The 18,608-nt window shown below is 44.8% G+C and overlaps 1 protein-coding gene across 2 annotated transcripts in view; it reads right to left on the bottom strand.

The window, feature by feature from the left end:
* Positions 1 to 1,668: 1,668 nt before the first annotated feature.
* CYB5R2 (cytochrome b5 reductase 2) overlaps positions 1,669 to 18,608 on the bottom strand; it is a 207,393-nt gene continuing 190,453 nt past the window's right edge. The window contains exons 9-10 of one of the 2 annotated variants that reach the window (XM_078680898.1): positions 2,468 to 4,042; positions 1,669 to 2,328 (exon numbers count right to left, since the gene is read on the bottom strand). In XM_078680898.1, the coding sequence (XP_078537024.1) occupies positions 3,870 to 4,042 (173 nt within the window). In that variant the 3' untranslated portion in view covers positions 1,669 to 2,328; positions 2,468 to 3,869. Of the gene's footprint in view, positions 2,339 to 2,433; positions 4,043 to 18,608 lie in introns of both variants that reach the window. The other variant, XM_078680897.1, reaches the window with a different exon arrangement.

The raw sequence follows: 18,608 nt of genomic DNA on the forward strand, positions 1-18,608 counted from the left end.
TTACTTACCTGATACATTTTGTCTGTTTACTTAACGTTTTACTAACATTAGGTTTATGAGGTCATGGCTTAGCTGTTACTTGTGTCTCCTGCATCATCCCGTAGTTTGCAGTACTCGTAGTCACCCGGAAACACCAGTACACTCCGAAGACGAGGCTATCTTGTGTTGAGTTTTTATTTCTTTACTTCGATTTCCCTGGAAAAGGGATTCATGCTAGTTTTCTGGGATTCTTGCTTCACAAAATGGGAGGTTGATGGACTATCATCGGAATCTTTATTTCTTCCAAATCAATGCTAAAATAAAGTTTTGACAGTAACTCTTAAATGAAGAACGGGAGGTGCAGGATTATTCTGCACAGCATAACACAATTCACATGAGCTCAAGAAATAAAGATGATCAGTCATCAAATGAAATTATGAAAGTAAAAATCTAAATCTACCCCATCCAAATTATAACATTCAAGTGCCCAATGGGAAACTTGGTGAAGTCCTTCCCAGGGTCCCTTAACAATTTTATCCAGAAATATCTAACAATTTGCCTGAGGAAAACTTGTCACAAAGAGGTAATGCATGCTGCAACTGGATAAGCAAACTCCGATACCACAGATTACATTTCAAAGTGATAGGCTAATACTGCACACAGTAAATAACGCATCCTGGCCTACCGACATCTACTAGACGGGCTAGTTGTCCACAAAATAATGAGGAACTTATAATGAGGCTCTTAGTGTCTCTTTTACTCTCTAAAACACATGAAGATGCAATACATGGTCGCAGCAAACATGATTGTATGGCTTTACAGACAATGCACTCACGTTGTGCTATCTACTAAGAAGTTAAAATAACTGCACTAGTAAAATGTTCTTTTTAATAATATTGAAAACTCTTTATAAAGTTATACATTGGAAAAATAAAGAACTTTTCACAGATTTCCAAATCAAATTTGATGTTACAAAAAGTCGTGCACATCAAAATTAATATTACACATATTCATGACTAGCATTTACACTATTAGACGTGTAAAACATCTTGAAAGCCTATTGAAAAAGTTAAAATGTCAAATTATTCAAAATATAAATTCCGGACTACTTACCACAACATCAATTTAAGTGTTGAACATCCCAGTGATGAGGAGTATGCAGCTATTCTGCCTCGGACAATGCCGTGCAGGGGGATTCCCCAGAGGGAATACACCATGGATACATCTGTCGCAGGAGTAAATACAATAGGGAACAGCGTCCACAAGACAGATCACTGATGTCAAGTGGGCAGAGGCGACCAAGTATGGTACAAGGGAGGAGGAGGGGGGTGGGGGGCAGAATTACTTGAACATAACTTCCTCTGACATTTGCTGCAATGACATAGATGCTCAATGGCAGGTGGGAAAGATGAGTGTGGAGTGGTGTAAGGAAGAATGTTAGGTGCTATGTGCATAGATATAAAAAAAAGAGCAAAAACCTAGGGATGAATTGTTACATATATCACTCTGAGAGAACATTGTACTGGGCAACTCCCTGCCCTGAACTGACCTAGAACCCATAAAATCTATGACGCTATGAACACTTAGGAAATGGCACAGATGGACATGCAGAAAGAACATAGTTGAAAAGAAAAAAACATTAACATAAAAAATCTTGTTATTGGCTCAAGGGAAGGAAGGCACCAAAAATGATAATTTACATTTTGCCATTTTATTTAAGAAATACAGGATTTTTTCCGCTGACTTCAAGAAGTATTCTGTCTAAATGACCTGTAGCTCTCAGTTTGTAGCGACACCTTAAAACCATATTGTCTTTCTGGAAAAAATGTGTCTTTTACATTAAAGAGAATAGTATGCCAACAATCATCCCCATTCCTCCAATTTTAAAATTAAATTTTCCCGGTCAAGGGTATCACTTATTTTTGACTGAAATTATATGTGACAGACCAATACAGTGGTGCCAACAATGAGGAGTACACGGCTTGACTTTTAGGGGGAGGGTTACTAAATAACATAATAAGTAAAGGTGAACGTTCACAAGGTAAATGCAAGTGATACAGATAACGCATTCAGTTGAAAGACTGAGGCCGTTTCCGAGTTCCTAGGAATCAAGGTGCAATTTATTGTACCTGATAAATGCGATAACTGCACCCGCCATGAGTGTTGGAGAAATAAGGCAAATTTTGGTGCTTACCTCCCCAGAATCCGCATGGTATGATAAGTCCCATACACTTTACCCATTAACCCTTTCGCTGCGGCGGCCATTCCGCCTCAGCGCTAAAGGGCGGGGGGCCGCGCGGCGCTCCGACGGCGCTCCGACGCTTATGACGGAACCGCTCCGTCATGGCCCTCGGGTGGGCTGTGCTGGTGACGGAGCGGTTCCGTCATGACCCCGCCCGTTCTTTAGAACAGGCGGGGTCATGACGGAACCGCTCCGTCACCAGCACAGCCCACCTGAGGGCCATGACGGAGCGGTTCCGTCATAAGCGTGGGAGGGGTTAAATTCCGGATGGTTTGACCGTCCCAAAATTAACAGTGTTTTATTTAATGCGCCAGATAATTACCAGATGAAGTAAATACGACCCAATTCCTGCGTCAGAATATTCTGATAAACTTGTAATCAAGGCCTGGGAGTCTAGTATGTCTATACCTCATTGACCATTTCGGGCGACTAGCATAGTCAGACAAGGTCAGGCCTAGGCTCCACTTAAGAGATGGACAAACATCCATACTTCCCCAAATTATGTAAAATGTCTAGTGTAAACAGATGACGTTTAAAGCATCTCATTGAATTCAAAATACAGTCACTGAGAGGTCACTGAAAAAAGCAGAGCACCCAACAGCCTGACTTATGCAGCAGGGAAGGCCAGCTTGAATAACCAGTAACATTTTAAGCTCTGAATAAAGCACGCCGAGTGAAACACAATGGCAAAGCTCGTCTTTCAGACACTGAGGTTCTTGGTCTTACAGTGCGTCAAGTACGTTTTTCATGCCGCATTGAATTAATCCACTTGAGTGATAATTTGATATGATGCTTGCATAAAGGCTCCATATGCTTTTAAGAGCCAGAAATTCACAATGCAATTCAAGGCTCCAATGGTGTTGGCTACATACATTTGGTCTAAGTTTTGTGAGGTCCCAAACGGGAGAAATTGAAATAAACCATGCACTATTCTTACTATTGAATCATTACTAAAAAAAATGATTAAAAAATAATGGGCACGCAGTTTGGAATTATAATCAGGGAGAATAAGGTATCTTCTAGGACCACTGAGTATTTCAGCATACATTACATCTGATGGAAAGTGTATGTCAACGTCCTCAATCAGAGTACACCCTAGTATACTTTGTTACAATATTAATTTACCATTTACATCACAAATGTTTGGCAATATTTAGTTTACTCACGTGAGCATTTAATTAAATAACTACAAAAACCGTACCTAAATCATTGTTCAACTTCACTAACAGAACTTTCTTGCTTTTCCTTCACAAAAATCAAGGGCCATGCTCTCCATTACTTAAACATACTAAATATTTTTTTCTGTGTTATATTGTATTGTGTATTCAGGACTTAACACTATTTTACTGATTACCATTATGCTATGCTACATCTTCTGGATTTGTAAAATTGTTGTTTCAAAGTTGCTTCACAACAACAAGTTGGAAATTCACCCTAAATTCTATTATCTGACGGGTGTAAAATATACACAATAGACTTCAAATGTACTGAATAGAAGAATACCCTACGGTGAGATGCAAAATATTATATGCCCTAACTCTGTATAAAATCTCACTGCAGTAAAGCTACCAATTTTAAAACATACAAAATAGTAGTGTAATGCACATGTGAAAAAACTCAGTGCAGACTTCACTTGGAGACCAAAGAGTCAGTAAGCAAATCGTTTGTCGTTGGGGTAGCCCAACTTGGTCAAGTTGTCCTGACATGCGAACTGGATCATGGGAGGGGGCCCACACATGAGGATAATAACGTCGTCGGTTGGAGGGGGGAGGTGCTTTTTTATCATCTCTGCTGTGACGAAGCCCGAGTCATACTTCCAATCTAGAATCAAGAACATCAACATGCTAGATTATACGACTGAAATCAGCATTACTGCAAATTACAACAGCCCACATGTAATCACTTTTCACTACCAATTGTATCACGTATTACGTAATGGAAATTCACAGAACATGATAGGAAGTAGCACAAGGGTATGTGACAACGTGCCACTTGGGAACTCATTTCTACAAATTATTTTACTGTGCCCGTTATGCAGTAAGAACCAACCAGCAGTAAGCATTTATTTTGTATACTAACATGCCTACGATCATGAAAAAAAACCTCCAATTATGTACACATATGTATATATTGGGCAACACTGAAGACAAAGATGCAATGCGACTGGGGCTAGCAGAGAAACTGAAGATACATTTTCAAGGCATGAATGTTAAGACAAATAAGCAAACTTACAAATTACTTACCTTTGGTAACGCTCTTGCTGGTAGACATGCTCTCTAACTGCAAATTTCTCACCTTAGATCATGGGTACTTGCAAACATTTTCCCAAATGCCAAAAATGTAGGTATGTGATGTGAATGAGGGCCGCACTGATGCCAGCATGATGGCCATGGGTGGGGCGGGGGTTCAGGAGTATTGGGGTGGTGGTAAGGAGTGGAACCGTATACATCTAGTGGTTGAATTGCACAACTTGAAACCAGAAAACCTGGGTTAATCCCAGCTTCCTGATTTAAAAAATTTAGAAAGATCAAACAATTTGGTTATGTCACTTTCCCTCATTTTTCTTCATTATCACATATAAGAGGACATCGAAATACATGAATTTGGGATGTGAGCTGTACAATACCTACTCCTGTGTTTGATTTAGTAAACTATGTTTTCATGCATTAAAGGAACCCAGGCCACCCACAGAGTTCCCATAATAACCAACATATGTCTTAGTTTACAATTGGCATTGTTGTCAGGGTTCGGGGTAAAATGTATGTTTCTAAATTCATGTTTGAAAACGATCACTTTTAAAAAATACTCAATGCACTGATAATCCGATGTACTAAGGTAAAACGATTTTGCATGTTAATGAAATACACTTTTTGAATTCTGAGGAGACTTGATCAAATTTTTCACACTTATCCTGCAAGAAGTCTTTAAAAATGATGATCCTAAAATTAAGGGGTGCAGGACAGCCTAGTTACTTACGTTATTTAACTTTAATAAACCGTTAAACAAGTGATTGCCTTTTTATTTAACATGTCTTAATAAAGGTTCTGAGTCAAGTAAACAGCAGCCCAGTGCTGCTGCTTACCAATGGGCTGCTTGTTAAGGTTAGAAGGGCCGCATGTGGCCCTGAGCCATACTTTGAGTATCAGTGCCTTAGAGTATCCTCCAGGTGCCAGACTGCACTGGATATTTTTCATGGCATTTCTCCGCCATGCCGCTATGTGGCATCATGCGACTCCATGCTGGCTCCATGCTGCCCATGTAGAAATGCAGCAGAGCTACATATAAGTGCCACCCCTTTCCGCGCTCTCAAAAATGGAGCTCGAATATTTACGGGTAAAAATGGTCTAGGGACTGTTAGACCTGGCATCTTTGGCGTGGTTTCCCCTGACTTTTTGCCTCTACCTCTTGTATTTTTGACGCTGTGCTGAATTTCGTTTATGCTTTTTTAGATGCTTTGGGTACTTTGCCACTGCTGATCAGTGTCAAAGTGCAAGTGCTCCCTGAGTACATTTTTATTGTGATTGGTTATCCAGGATTGGCATATTTTTATTACCAGGAAGTCCCTAGTAAAGTGCACTGAGTGTGCCAGGGCAGGTGATTCAAATGCTACTAGTGGGCCTGCAGCACTGATTGTGCCACCCACATGAGTAGCCCTATAATGGTGTCTCAGGCCTGCCACCGCAGAGCCTGTATGCAGTTGCTAACTGCCATACTGCCCTGGCCAGTGTCCACACTGGCCAGGCCTAACCCTTCCCTTTCTGTACACATTGGACACCCCTATTGAAGGCTCTAGGTACCACCATGGGCAGGGTGCAGTGTATATGAAAGGTAGAGCATGTACTAGTGTGTGGGACATGCTCTGGTAGTGAATTACAGCCATTTTCGTTTTTCACTATTGAAAGGGCTATCTTGCCCATAGGCTATAATGGGGAATGCTATGTATAAGGTTTAGCCGCATATCTTCCCATAGGAGCAAGATAGAAAATTAAAGTCTGGTATCCCTGTACTCAGAACTTAATAACACATCTTTTACGAAAGATGTTTTTAAATCCTGTGTTTCAGAACAGCACTTTTAGAAAGTGGTTCTTCTCTTGTCTAACCTTTCTGTGTGCCTTGGCCTTTTTGTGAATTGACTGTCTGGTTTGTGAGTGACAGGGGCTTGGGAGCCCTCAGGAGGCTGTCTGAGTAAGCCATAGGCTGAATAGCTGCATCTGCATCTTGAGTGGTGGGAGGAGATAGCACCTGGGCCTGAATAGGGCTGTGCCTACCTTCCATAATGCTGGCTCCACCTCCTGCTGGGCGGCTGACGACCCTACGCCTCTCTCTGAAAGGAAAGAAGAAGTCAGGAAAACAAAGTGCTCCAGGACTGACCAGAACTGGTTCTGACTAAGTCAAGGCCTCTCTGCCTCCAGAGAACAAAGAAAAGACTGGTATAAAAAGAGCTACCCAGACTACAGAAAATTAGATCATTCTGGAATCAAGAAGGAACCTCTGCCAAGGAGAAAGCTGGAAGACTGAAGAGGAAGGACTGTCCTGCTGTGTGTTTGTGGGCTGACCTGCAGTTGCTCTGCTGCCAAGGAGAGGGAAAAGACTTTGCTGTTGCTTTGTCCCCTTGCTTGAAGAGATCTCTAAGTGCCTGAGAAGAGCTGGCTCCCTGTTAAGAAGTCCCAGGAAAAAAAGGACTTCACCCCCAGCTTCCCCCTGAACTCTGCTGTATGCGTTCTGCCCTTCCTAGAGTGCTTGATCCAATTGTGGGGCCTCTGGAATTTGTGCCTGCTGTTTGGGAAGCGGGACAAGGAGAAAAGAAGAAGATCTGCAATTTTCACTCATCGCTCGCTCGCGGAGCGCATCCCCGACAGTGCGAGGAAATTCCCGTCGCGGTGAAGATCAAGATCATCGGAGCGCCTGTTGCCGCTGCAAGAACCGATGCATTGTTCACTTGCGGAACCCATCACCCCGGTGCGGGAAGATTCCTGTTGCTGCGAATATCGTCGCAGGGCCTGTCGTCGCTGGGTGAGATCATCGCACTGCTTGCTTGTGGACCGCATCACGTTGGTGCGTACATCGTCGCAGAGCCATCGCATCGAGGGGCTCGAGAGGAGCAGATCGATGCTGCGCATCGCCGGCGCACCTGAGATCGTCGCCGTCGCATTGTGCGAGACGCTTCCTACCGAACCTGCGCACTGGAATCCATACAAGGTATCGCATCCCTCCCCATACAGACCGGATTCGTCGCAACAAGCCCGCTGTGTCTACCGGGGCTGATGCATCGCCTCCCTAGGGTCTCAGGAGTGACACATCGCTTGTTTTTCAACACTGCAGCTGCCATTTGGAACTTTTGTCGCATCCACAGGTACTTTTGGCTAAACGTGATGCAACTGTGGATTATTTTAACGCAAACCCTAGAACTCTTTGAAAATCATATTCTTGAACTGTGTATGTTGGATTTTTGTCGTTTTTGTCTTGTGTAGTTTAGATAAAGATACTTTATTTTTCTAAACTGGTGTGGAGTCCATTTGTGGTGTTTTCACTGTGTTACTGTGAGTGTTGGTACAAATACTTTACACATTGCCTTTGATAAGCCTGTCTGCTCGTGCCAAGCTACCAAGGGGATGAGCAGGGGTTATCTAAAGAGTGTATCCCCCTTGCCCTGACTAGAAGCAAGGGTCCCTATTTGGACATTGGTACCTACCTCTGCCAACTAGAGATCCCCAGATCTAACAGGGACTAATTTGGGATCATTTTTATATTAAAAAGAGTTCAGTTCACAGAACGGGGAGGCGGGAGGGCATTAAGTAATCTGTGGTTGGAGAGACTATCCACCAGAAAAAACATTATTGAAGGTATGATAGATATTTCCAGCTGCAGATTTCTCATATTAGTGTAGATACCAAAGCAGTACCTCCCCAAGGTGTAGAGTCTGTGGAGTGGGCTCAGGCCAAAAGGTCTTGCTAAAATTAGTGGGAAAGTGTCCTTTCCACCAGACCTAGCTTACAAGGAAACAGGTCTTTATGAACGTATACAATGATGCTCACATCGCAGCCTGGCAGATGTAAAGAACAGGCACCAGTTGGGCCAATGAAATAGTAGTGGCCTTGGCACCAGTGGAAGGGGGTCTCAGATCTTCTGATGGGTGCTTCTTGGCCAGATCTATGTTAAATCTTAAATACTTTTGTGGTGTTCACCTTATGGAGCCTCTCCTCCTCTTTCTAAGGATAAGGGGGAGCAAATAACACTGGTAGAATGATGAATTGCCAAACATGAAAGAGAGTCACAGCTTTTGGTGAGGTCACGGTCACCTGCGTCCTCAGTACCAATTTGTCTGGAAACAATGTGGTGTACAGCAGTTGCACTAAACGTGTCTGCAGGTAACTCAAGCAACTAGCAGACATAATCGATATAATGGAAAACAATCTTCAGGGTCAGGGGCTGCAGCAAACAGCTATGCATAGGCTCAAAAGGCATACATATGAGGAATGTAAAGACCAAATTAAGGTCTCACTGTGGCAAAACAAACAATTTTGGAGGGAACATGTGTGTCAAACTTTTAATAAACCTCATCACAACAGGTAATTCAAACATGGATGGCTAGTACTTCAAGAGTGGAGTAGCCAAAAATAACCTTTTACAGGTCCCACTACAAGGTTGTGCTTGGCTAAAGACAAACCAAATCAAAGGACAGCCAGGCACTACAACCCTGTTTACAAACTTGTCCCAGCACCTAGCGCACACTGATTTCTTGGAAGGGTGCTGGATAACGAGGAAAACAGCTTCCACCTCAGGTGTAAGTTCGAAAGCCATTAACTGCCACTTCTCAATCTCAATGCATGGAGTTGTAAGTTGCACATATTGGGGATGAGGATTCTGGCCTGTTGCTGGGACAGGAAGTCCAACCAAAGTGGTAGCTTGATCAGGGGACAGATACGTATGGTCAGCAGCTCCAGATACCAAACTTCCATAGCCCAATCCAGAGCCACGTAGATGACTTTGACCTGGCCTATCTTAATCTTTTTCAGAACTCAGGAGAGGTAGCAGCAAGAAGGAGTAAAGGCACCCATGTTCCATCCCAGCCAAAATGCGTCTGCTAACAAGTGTTTTTACAAGAACTCCAATGTGCAAAATAGTTGACACTGCACCTTCTTGACTGTTGCAAAAAGATCTAGCCAAGCTTTTCCACCCACTGGTGGCAGACGCCACTCGTGATGTGCCAGATAGCGTCTTCTCAATTTATCAACTTTGGCATTCAGGGACCCCGCCACGTAATTGGTGACCAGAAAGATGCCTTGGCCCTCTAGCCACCTCCAGTGGAGCAAACACCCCTGGCATAGGCCCACAAACCCACCCTGCCTGGCTTGTTGTAATACCACATGGCAGTGGTGTTGTCTAGGAGAACCTGAACAAGTCTCCCCTTGATGTAAGGAAGAAGGCCTTTAGAGATAATTGAACATCTAGTATCTCCACCAGGTTCAACTGAAGCGGGCCCTCAACTGCAAACAAGAGTCCCCCGATTTCCACCTTCCGCAGGCGATTCCCCCCCAACTTAGCAGTGATGCATCTGTCACCACTGTCAGCTCTGGGAGAGTGGCTAGGACAAAGTGTAATCGGTCACCTGCCAGTGTAAATCTTTAGCAGTTAACTGAGAGACCTGGACGGTACTGGACATGAAGCCTTGATGCTGGGCACACTGGAATTTCGGCTTCCACTGCAGGGTTTGCATTTACCACCGAGTATGGTTGACAAGGAAGATGCATGAACTGTTTTGTTTTGTATAAGAAAAGCCAGTGGGAAACAAACCACAACTTGTACAATGTTGTTAAGAATGTTACATTTAACACTTAACATTTGTAAGCCTTGGTTTCAAAATAGTTGACGATTTCTGTTCCAATGAAGACACCGTGATCCGTCTGGCTGAAGCATTTTGTTTTAGTTGTAGACATCAAAATGTTACATTAGTGCATGTTCTTAGACTAAAAAAAAGCCTTTTCCTTCCCACAGCCACCCAGACACACCGAAGCTCTGTATTCTGAGCAGACTTTTCTAAGATTTTTGCTGATCCATAAACAGAGACCCATTCACTTCCCCTTGCCAGAATCTATGCTATATTTCAAAGACTCGGTTGAATTTCCTGAAAACCTCTTTATGAGAAGTACTGTTTGGGTAGCTTAAAGCTCTTTGCTTTCACCTCTCGATTTGGAACTCTTTATGGGTTCTGAAAGCTACTTTTTATCCATTTTATACACTTAGAATAGGGACTTGCCTTGATGCAATTGTTCTGTACTGTATTATTGATTGATTACTTATCGATTACTAATAAACAAAATACCAGAAGACCATAATAAAACCTTTTAAACTCATACCAAAATCTCATCATTGACTCCCAATAATTGATATTTTTATTGTGATGCATAACTTGAATGTTGATTCCTAGCTTCTGATTATTTCTTACCTACGTCCGAGGTCTGGAGTCCAAGGTCCCAGTAAGAGCAGGGACAAAATATTCAGGTATGCGGAGACACAAATTCTGAATCGTGAACCATTATTTATGAAGCTTCCATGCTCCCATGCAGAGGATTCGATTGAAATGAGTTGGGATTCACCTTACTGGCCGAGGCCTGCACAATAAGTCATCCCCAAAATCAAAAGGTCAAGAAGTGGAGGACGGTCGTTTTCCTACAATGCTGCCAGGCTCTGGAATACAATGCCCTTAGACCTCCATTCAGAATCCCGACATCTACCCTTCCAGAAACTTCTCAAGACCTGGCTTTTTCAACACTCCTTTCTATAACCTAAACTTATCTGTACACTAATTATCCACTCTTTGTTTAGCAGCTAGCGCTGTGATGCCCTCGGGTAGCTATGTGCTTTACAAATGCTAAATAATAATAATAATATTAAGTCGTCTCTCAAATGGGGTGCTTCGTCACAAAATCCAGGTCACCATGCGCCGGTCGATGACTTGTGGCCCACTTACTTCATCGCACCAATCCTGTACATGGTTTAAACCAGGTAACCAACACAGTATCTGTGAGTTCCATTAAATGGGAGAAAGAGCTCAGCTGTTGCCGGGCTGGGCTGTGGGATTTCTGTCAAAAATGTGTCTTAGTATTAGTGGAGGGCTGCTGAAATTCTAGTACTTTAGCTGCCTTCTGAACTATCACTACAAACAAGACATTTTCTTCCATCTGTGGCCATGCGGCAAATCAAGCTCTACATCAGGGGATTCATCAATCCTACTAGAGTTTTGTAATTGGTGTAATGAGAGCGGGGCAAGCCATCCTCATCTCAGTCGTCATCATTAACATGATGTGTACCATGCTCTGGCTAAGGGTCAGAATGAGAGCCAAAAAGAGGATTGAGCCTCTGCCGATAGCTGCAACAGGTTGCTCTTTTGAAATCTCATAGTGTGACCAGTCAAGCTCAAATCAATGTCTGTTTGGGACCCAACATGGATGTCAGCACCTGATCATCCACCTGCAGTGGCGCCGGTGTTGGGAGGCAGAAACTGTGGATGTTGGGTTCAAGGTAGAAGTCTGAACTAACTTGGGAATGGGTCCAAAGGGTGCAGATGTTGCTAAGGAGGGTCAAGACTACAATAACCCAACAGGAGGCCCCTGCAGTTCCATGGGACCCAACGGTACGCTAGAAATAGCTGGAACATGCACTGTGAATTTGCAACATGGAGTCTTTGAAAGCCTTGACCTGCTGCGATGTTGACAGTAGCCTAACAACCGTGGCAGCATCAGGATGCAACTGATATGTCCATGCCCCCATGCCCTCGAGCCTTCTCTTTAGAGTCAGAGTGGTCTGGTTTGCTTTTTAACGCTAATTTTTGGACTTGAACTTCGACTTAACGGCAGACCTATCATAAGACTTCAGAGGCATGTACTACTAAGCCCAGGCACCAAAAGCAAACTTTGTGCAGGTCTGTATCCCGACATCTGCTTCTGACAGTCATGACATGCCCTGAATCTTGTTGTTTTCTTCATGGGGAAATTGTTCCTTAGTACTCTGTGAAAAGCTTAGAGTCATTGGAAAAATGACAAAATGTTGGGAGGAGAGCCCAGGCTCTGGGTTGGAAGGTGCGGAAAGAAAGGAACAGATGTCTGTGCGTGTAGCTCTACTCTGTCACCTACAAAGCGCTATGTTGTCAGCAGGGATTTGCACTGCACAATCTAGCGGCATGCAGGAGCACTACTACAAAAAATTCTCCTGATCCAATCTGGCACCTAGGGCATATTCTAACGTGAGGAATCTGCGGGAAGAAGTATCCATCGGAAACTGCCTTTTGGAACCAACACATTGTAGAGCTATGCTCAGAATATACTTTAATTCTCTAGACTTAAGATCATTTTTCATCTGAAAGTACTGAATGGGGTATATTATTGAGAGAAGTAAGGCAGTACCTGAACAAAAAAAACTGTGATTAGAGGCACTAGAGCACTGCATGTCCTTGCAGACTCCTGGATAATAGATGCACTTACACAAAGATGTATTCTAGGAACCAAACAACATAAGAGTTAGCCCATTGCAAACATGAAAGCCAGTTAAGGCTTGGCTTCTATTAACATATACTGGTCTACTAAAGTAACTTGCACACACAAACCGTGTCATGCGATAAATACAGGCATTGCTAGTGCAAAAACCCCAACACCAACCTGTAAAAATACACTGCGAGTCATATTTAGGTATACAACTCACAATGTCCGCATTCGAAGTCCTTGCAAAACGTGATAGGAAAGGTAAAAGTGGAATACCCTCCTTCATTGTCACTCATTACCATAGTTTGCAATGGTTTGTGACTGTTTCTAGGGTGCAAAGGGGATGCTATAATTCCACAATGTGGAACCTGTGAATATCAGATGTTGGCATAAGAGGCAGCAGTATGTTACATGCTCGATGTCCCTTCACATAATTACACAATTTTCTTCATTGATATCACTGTTTCTGGAAGAAAATAAGCTACAATGATGGTATTTTATGAAAGGAAACCCTGCGATTGAGGTTCCTTGAAGGCCTCCGCTCACAGGCATTGCAAGAATCCACGGAGGTAATCCACCCTTACCAATATTAATGAGGTGGGAGTTATGGAACGTCTTCCTAGGCCATTTTTGTGTTCTATGGTAGTGCGACACAAAAAAGAATGAAGCCCCATTGCAGCGCTGCGCAGAAACAAAGTCCAGAAATGACTATCGTGAAAAGTAGGAGAGGCAGAAGGGTGAAGGGTGAAGGTGGGCCTCAAGCAGACAGTTTGTAAAGTGGCGTGCTACTACCACCTGTGTAACTGCCACTGAGAAAAACATCTTTGAGTAAGGTATTTAATGTACTTAATGTGGCTCAATGGCAGATTTAGTTAATTAGCGCATATCTATTGCAAGACAGAGAGGCTGCCACAGCTCAAGCCTAATGTGCTCTGATCGCTTTGGGAAAATCGTAATCCTTCAATAAAGAGCTCGCACGTTCCCATCAGACCCAGTAACCCAGCAGGGAAGTAACATTAGAGCTGCATATTTCCTCCTGGTCCCGTGTCATGTGATATTTTAACTGCCACAATAGTTGGCATCAGTTCAATTTGGCACATTAGGAATTATTTATTCTAGCACAGTTTTATGGTAGATATTATAAGTTAAAAAATTATAAGAAGCTTAAAAAATAACGTGTTAATGATGAATACTATTTAAATATTCATCATTACTACGGTATTTTTAAGCTCATTTTTTGAGTCAGAAACGATCTGCACAATCTCTTGATGGGCATCAAATCTCTTCGCACAATATTTCTGATTTGTGTTCGGATGATGTAAAGTTGTCTTGATGGAGATAATTTTAACTGGCTCCATATTTCTTATAGCATGTTAAAGATTTTGCCACAGTCAGGTTTACCTGTCTGGAAAAACCTAACACAACAAAATACAAATCACAACAGCCTAGAGCACACACCAATCAGTGGTGGCTGGTGCAGAAAGCTTTGAGTTGAATAATAGTGCGAGCAAGATTGATACAAACCACCACTCTCTTTGCACACACACAGACACCACTCTCCCTGCACTCACACAGGCACACTACTCAGCCTGCACTCACAGACACATCCTTCACCCTTCACTCACACAGACACATCCCTAACCCTTCATTCACACAGACACATCCCTCACCCTGTACTCACAGACACATCCCTCACCCTGCACACACACAGACACATCACTCACCTTACACTCACACAGAGACATCACTCATCCAGCACTCACAAACTCAAATCACTCACCCTTTGCTCCCCTCACTTTGCACTCACAAATGCACATTGTTAGGCTCTGCCTACACTGACAAGAGCATACTGCTCTCCCACCCTGCACTCGCAAGGGCACACCACTCATCCAGTACATTCACACCACTCAACCCTCACTCATGAAGGCAATCCTCTCAACCAGTGTACTCATACAGTCACACAACACACTCTGCACTCATACAGACACACCATTCAGTGTTGGATGCAGCTCATACACACACACACAAACACAGAGACCAGTCTCCCTGGTCTCGTGGCAGTCTCTCAAGTCAGGCAATATGCCCATCTAGCCCCCAAGAGCGTCTTAAAAAAACATACTAGGTCTTCCTGATTCTGAGGCAGTCTGCTGGCTGCTGCCCTTACACCCCCCACCTGTAGTATACAGACATGTCTCACGGATCTCAGGACAGTCTCCCAAGTCAACCTGTCTGATTAATTAGATCTGGAGAAAGCAGTTGGACATGTCAGCCTTAGGGTGGTCTCCCCCTACATTTTTGCCCTTTTGCCTCAAACTTTGACCATACATTTTGGTTGGACTTAGGACTCTGGGCAGCTTACCACTACTAAACAGCGCTAAGGTGCAGGTGCTCTCCCCTAAAAACATGGTGACATTGATATACCTGCCGCAGGCCCCTGCTACCGCAGTGAGGCCTACCCCTCCAGAGGCTAACATTGGGAACCTCCTTATGGGATAACTTCTAAATGGGACATAATAAGTATATCATGTTTGGTATGGTTACAATGGTAGCAGGGAACCCTCTCTAGTGGGGTATTGGGTTTGAGCACTACTGTCCTAGAAATCCCACTTTTAGTAAGTGGACATTTTCCTTCCCTGCACTTAGTTTGTGCACTGCAGACTCCCCCCTCCCATCTTTATGCTGATGGCCTCCCTGGGCTGCGAGGAGGGAATGGTGATTCACACCTTTCCACCTGAATAGGGGGGGCACGGCTGCCCCACAGCAGACCTAATGACCCTGCCTTTGTTACTGTAGACAGACAGGAGCCGGGTCAGGGAAGGCAGCGAACACCCCAGAACCCCCTGGACCCTTCCAGAAGCTTCTACCCCCTTCTAGTGCCTAGGCACCAGGGTATAAATGGAGGGTCCTGGCCACACATCCTTGTTACACCAATGGATCAAAAAGAAACTCTGCTGGAGTAAAGACTGCTGTGCCAGGAGGATTGCCACTTTTTCTGAGGCTGACTGCTCCCAGGAATTGCTGCCCCAACTTGATGGGCTGCCCTATCAATCAGTCAATCAATCCATAGTTAATGGAGCGTGCTACTCACCCGTGAGGGTCTCAAGGGGGTGGGGGGGGGGGGAGGGAGGTCGGTAAAGCAGCTCTGGGTCAGTCAAAGAGCCAGGTCTTGAGGTCTTTCCTGAACGTGTGGAGGGTTGGGGAGAGTCTGATGCTGATAGGGAGCTCCTTCTGGGTTTTGGCTGCGATGTAGGAGAAAGCTCCTCCGCACATTATGCTTCTGTGTATGCGGGGGACCTCTGCTAGGGCAAGGTCGGTGGAGCGGAGGTTCCTCTTGGGTGCGTGGAAACATACTCGGTCGTTGAGGTATTTGGGTCCGATGTTGTTGAGGGATTTGTAGGCATGGGTGAGGAGTTTATAGGCGACCCTCTTCTCGATGGGGAGCCAGTGGAGGTCTCGCAGGCGCGTGTTCCTAGGACGAGCCTGGCGGCAGCATTCTGGATGGTTTGGATGGCCTGCTGCATGCTGATCTTGCCCTGCCAGAGGGGAACTAAAGATTATCTCCAGGGTGTCTACATTGTTTTCTGACTGGCCCCCCTGGTTATTTGGGGGATCCCAACGACATTCAAGATTCCCATGGCTGCCCCTGCAACACTGTGCGCATGTACCAGCACCTAATTGGGGGACCTTCGTATGAAGTGCATTATTGGGAAGCCATGAAGCTGTACACCGCCGCCGGCCCAGGAGCCTAAAAGCGCTGTATGCCTGCCGGTCCGTGACCGGAGGAAAGTGCTGTGTGGGCCAAATTCATCGCCGCCGGTCCGGGAGCCTCGGGAGCACTGTGAGGTTTTCCCCGCTGACGTCAGAAGGGAGCTGCGCTGGGATTGATGCCAGCGCTGGGTGTTGCCCGGCAACGAGAGGCTCGATGTCCAGAGGAGCCGTGCTGAATCAAAGGAAGCGCGAGGCGTCCCGACCCCGTCCCCGTGACCAGCTGCTGCCGGCAAAGGAAGGCAGAAGACCTCGCCCCACCAGGTAACCGCTCGGGACAGTCCAGGGAGCGTGTGGTGTTACCGTCTGGGGCAGGGGTGCGGGTCTGCGGGAGTAGTGCTCTCGGGTTCCCGCAGGAGCGGCAGTACTGGGGCCTGTGCACCAAGGTGATCCGAGTATCCTGGTGAAATATCTGGGGCACATTTTTAGTTTGTGGGGCAATCTCTGAGGACGAAGTCAGCATTTCAGCTGACGACGCGACCGGGGGCTCGATAGTTTAGCTACAACCTAACAAGGGGTGTGAGGGATCCTGCGCACTAGGGATAATCGCCGGCAGTAAAGGACCACATTATTCAGAGCCTGCAACCTGTTTTCCACATGAGTTTCCCCGTGTCTGGGACAGGGGTTTTTCCTACAATACCTGAAAGCTTATCTTTCCTTTTTACAACCCTGAACATTATCAAAGACAAATCCTGAAGAGAACACTGCTTATGTATGTTGGATTTATGTTGTTTTTGATCTTACCAAAAATTTGGGTAAAGATACTTTTATTTTTTTAAATCCTGTGTGGTGTCCATTTGTGGTGTTTCACTGTGTTATGGTGTGTGTGTGTTACACAAATACTTTACACATTGTCTTGTGAGTTAGGCTTTCCCGCTCTGCGCCAAGCTACCGGAGGGTAGTCCAGGGTGTTGTTGGACTTACCCTGTCAGACACGGCAGTCCCTACATGGATATGGGTGCGTACCCTGGACAACTAGAGACCCAGCTTCTAACAAAAGCTTATACAAATACATCCTGCCTCCCTGACATTAAAGTGAGTGCAGCCTCCACACAACCCACAACACAGCACTGGTCTCCTGGATCACATGCTAGTCTTGCAAGAAAGCCTGTATTCCCAGCCCAGACTTAAATTAGCCCATAGTATGCAGTCAGCAAGCTGAGGTATGTGCACCCCATCATGGCACTCTACTCTCAGTATAGGCCTCTGCAAAGACTGGTCTAGGACAAACTACAAGTCAGTAGCTGGATCTCACCATAAATAGTTTGACTGATTCAGGGCACCCTGCCTTCTCCCCTGACCCGTTATAAACTTTGTGATGCCACCAGAGCTCTAAAGTCAAGATGAGAGAAGGGCTAGGGCTTCCTTGAATGCTACCATAGAGGCAGATTTAAAAGTGGGCAGAGGTGATATTTACTTGTGCCCTAGCATGAGACTCTTTTCTATTGTGGGGCTGCCATCGTAAAGACATTTAAAAAAACATAAGAAGTTATACCCATAAAGTGTGAGATCGAACACAGTCTAGCAGGTAACTTTATTATCTCAGTTTTCCATTATGTAAATTCCTGTTAGCTTGGCATCTCTGGCTAGACTGCAGCTAGCTCAGAACATGAGGGTAAAACGACAACCAGCAGCCTGCAAAATTTGCGGAGAAACACGTCAATAGCTCCATCTCTCAATTCCTGGAGGATAAAGACATCCTCCACCCGTCTCAGATGGAGTTTCGCCCGGAACACAGCACCGAGTCAGCCCTGCTTGTTATCACAGAGAAACAAAAATTTATAATTGATCAAGGCAGAAACGCCACAATTTTGCTCTTAGATCTAAGCACTGCCTTCGACACCGTTGACCACAAGATCCTAATCCACAGGTTCTGAGAGATAGGGATTAGAGACAAAGCCAATTAATGGGTGGCCTCGTTCTTGAGTGATAGATCCTTCCAGTGTATGGAGGCAGGTATCCTCTCTGATAGTTTCACAGCCCCATGTGGGGTACCTCAGGGCTCGACATTGAGCCCGACCCTTTTCAACATTTACCTGAGCCCTCTAGCCCACATAGTACAGTAATTTGGCTTATCTATTGTATTTTACTCTGACGACACTCAGCTGGTGGTGTTGGTGTCAGAGACACTGAACTCAAACCAT

The sequence above is a fragment of the Lissotriton helveticus genome, chromosome 3_1 (assembly GCF_964261635.1).
Source record: "Lissotriton helveticus chromosome 3_1, aLisHel1.1, whole genome shotgun sequence".
Lineage (NCBI taxonomy): Eukaryota > Metazoa > Chordata > Amphibia > Caudata > Salamandridae > Lissotriton > Lissotriton helveticus.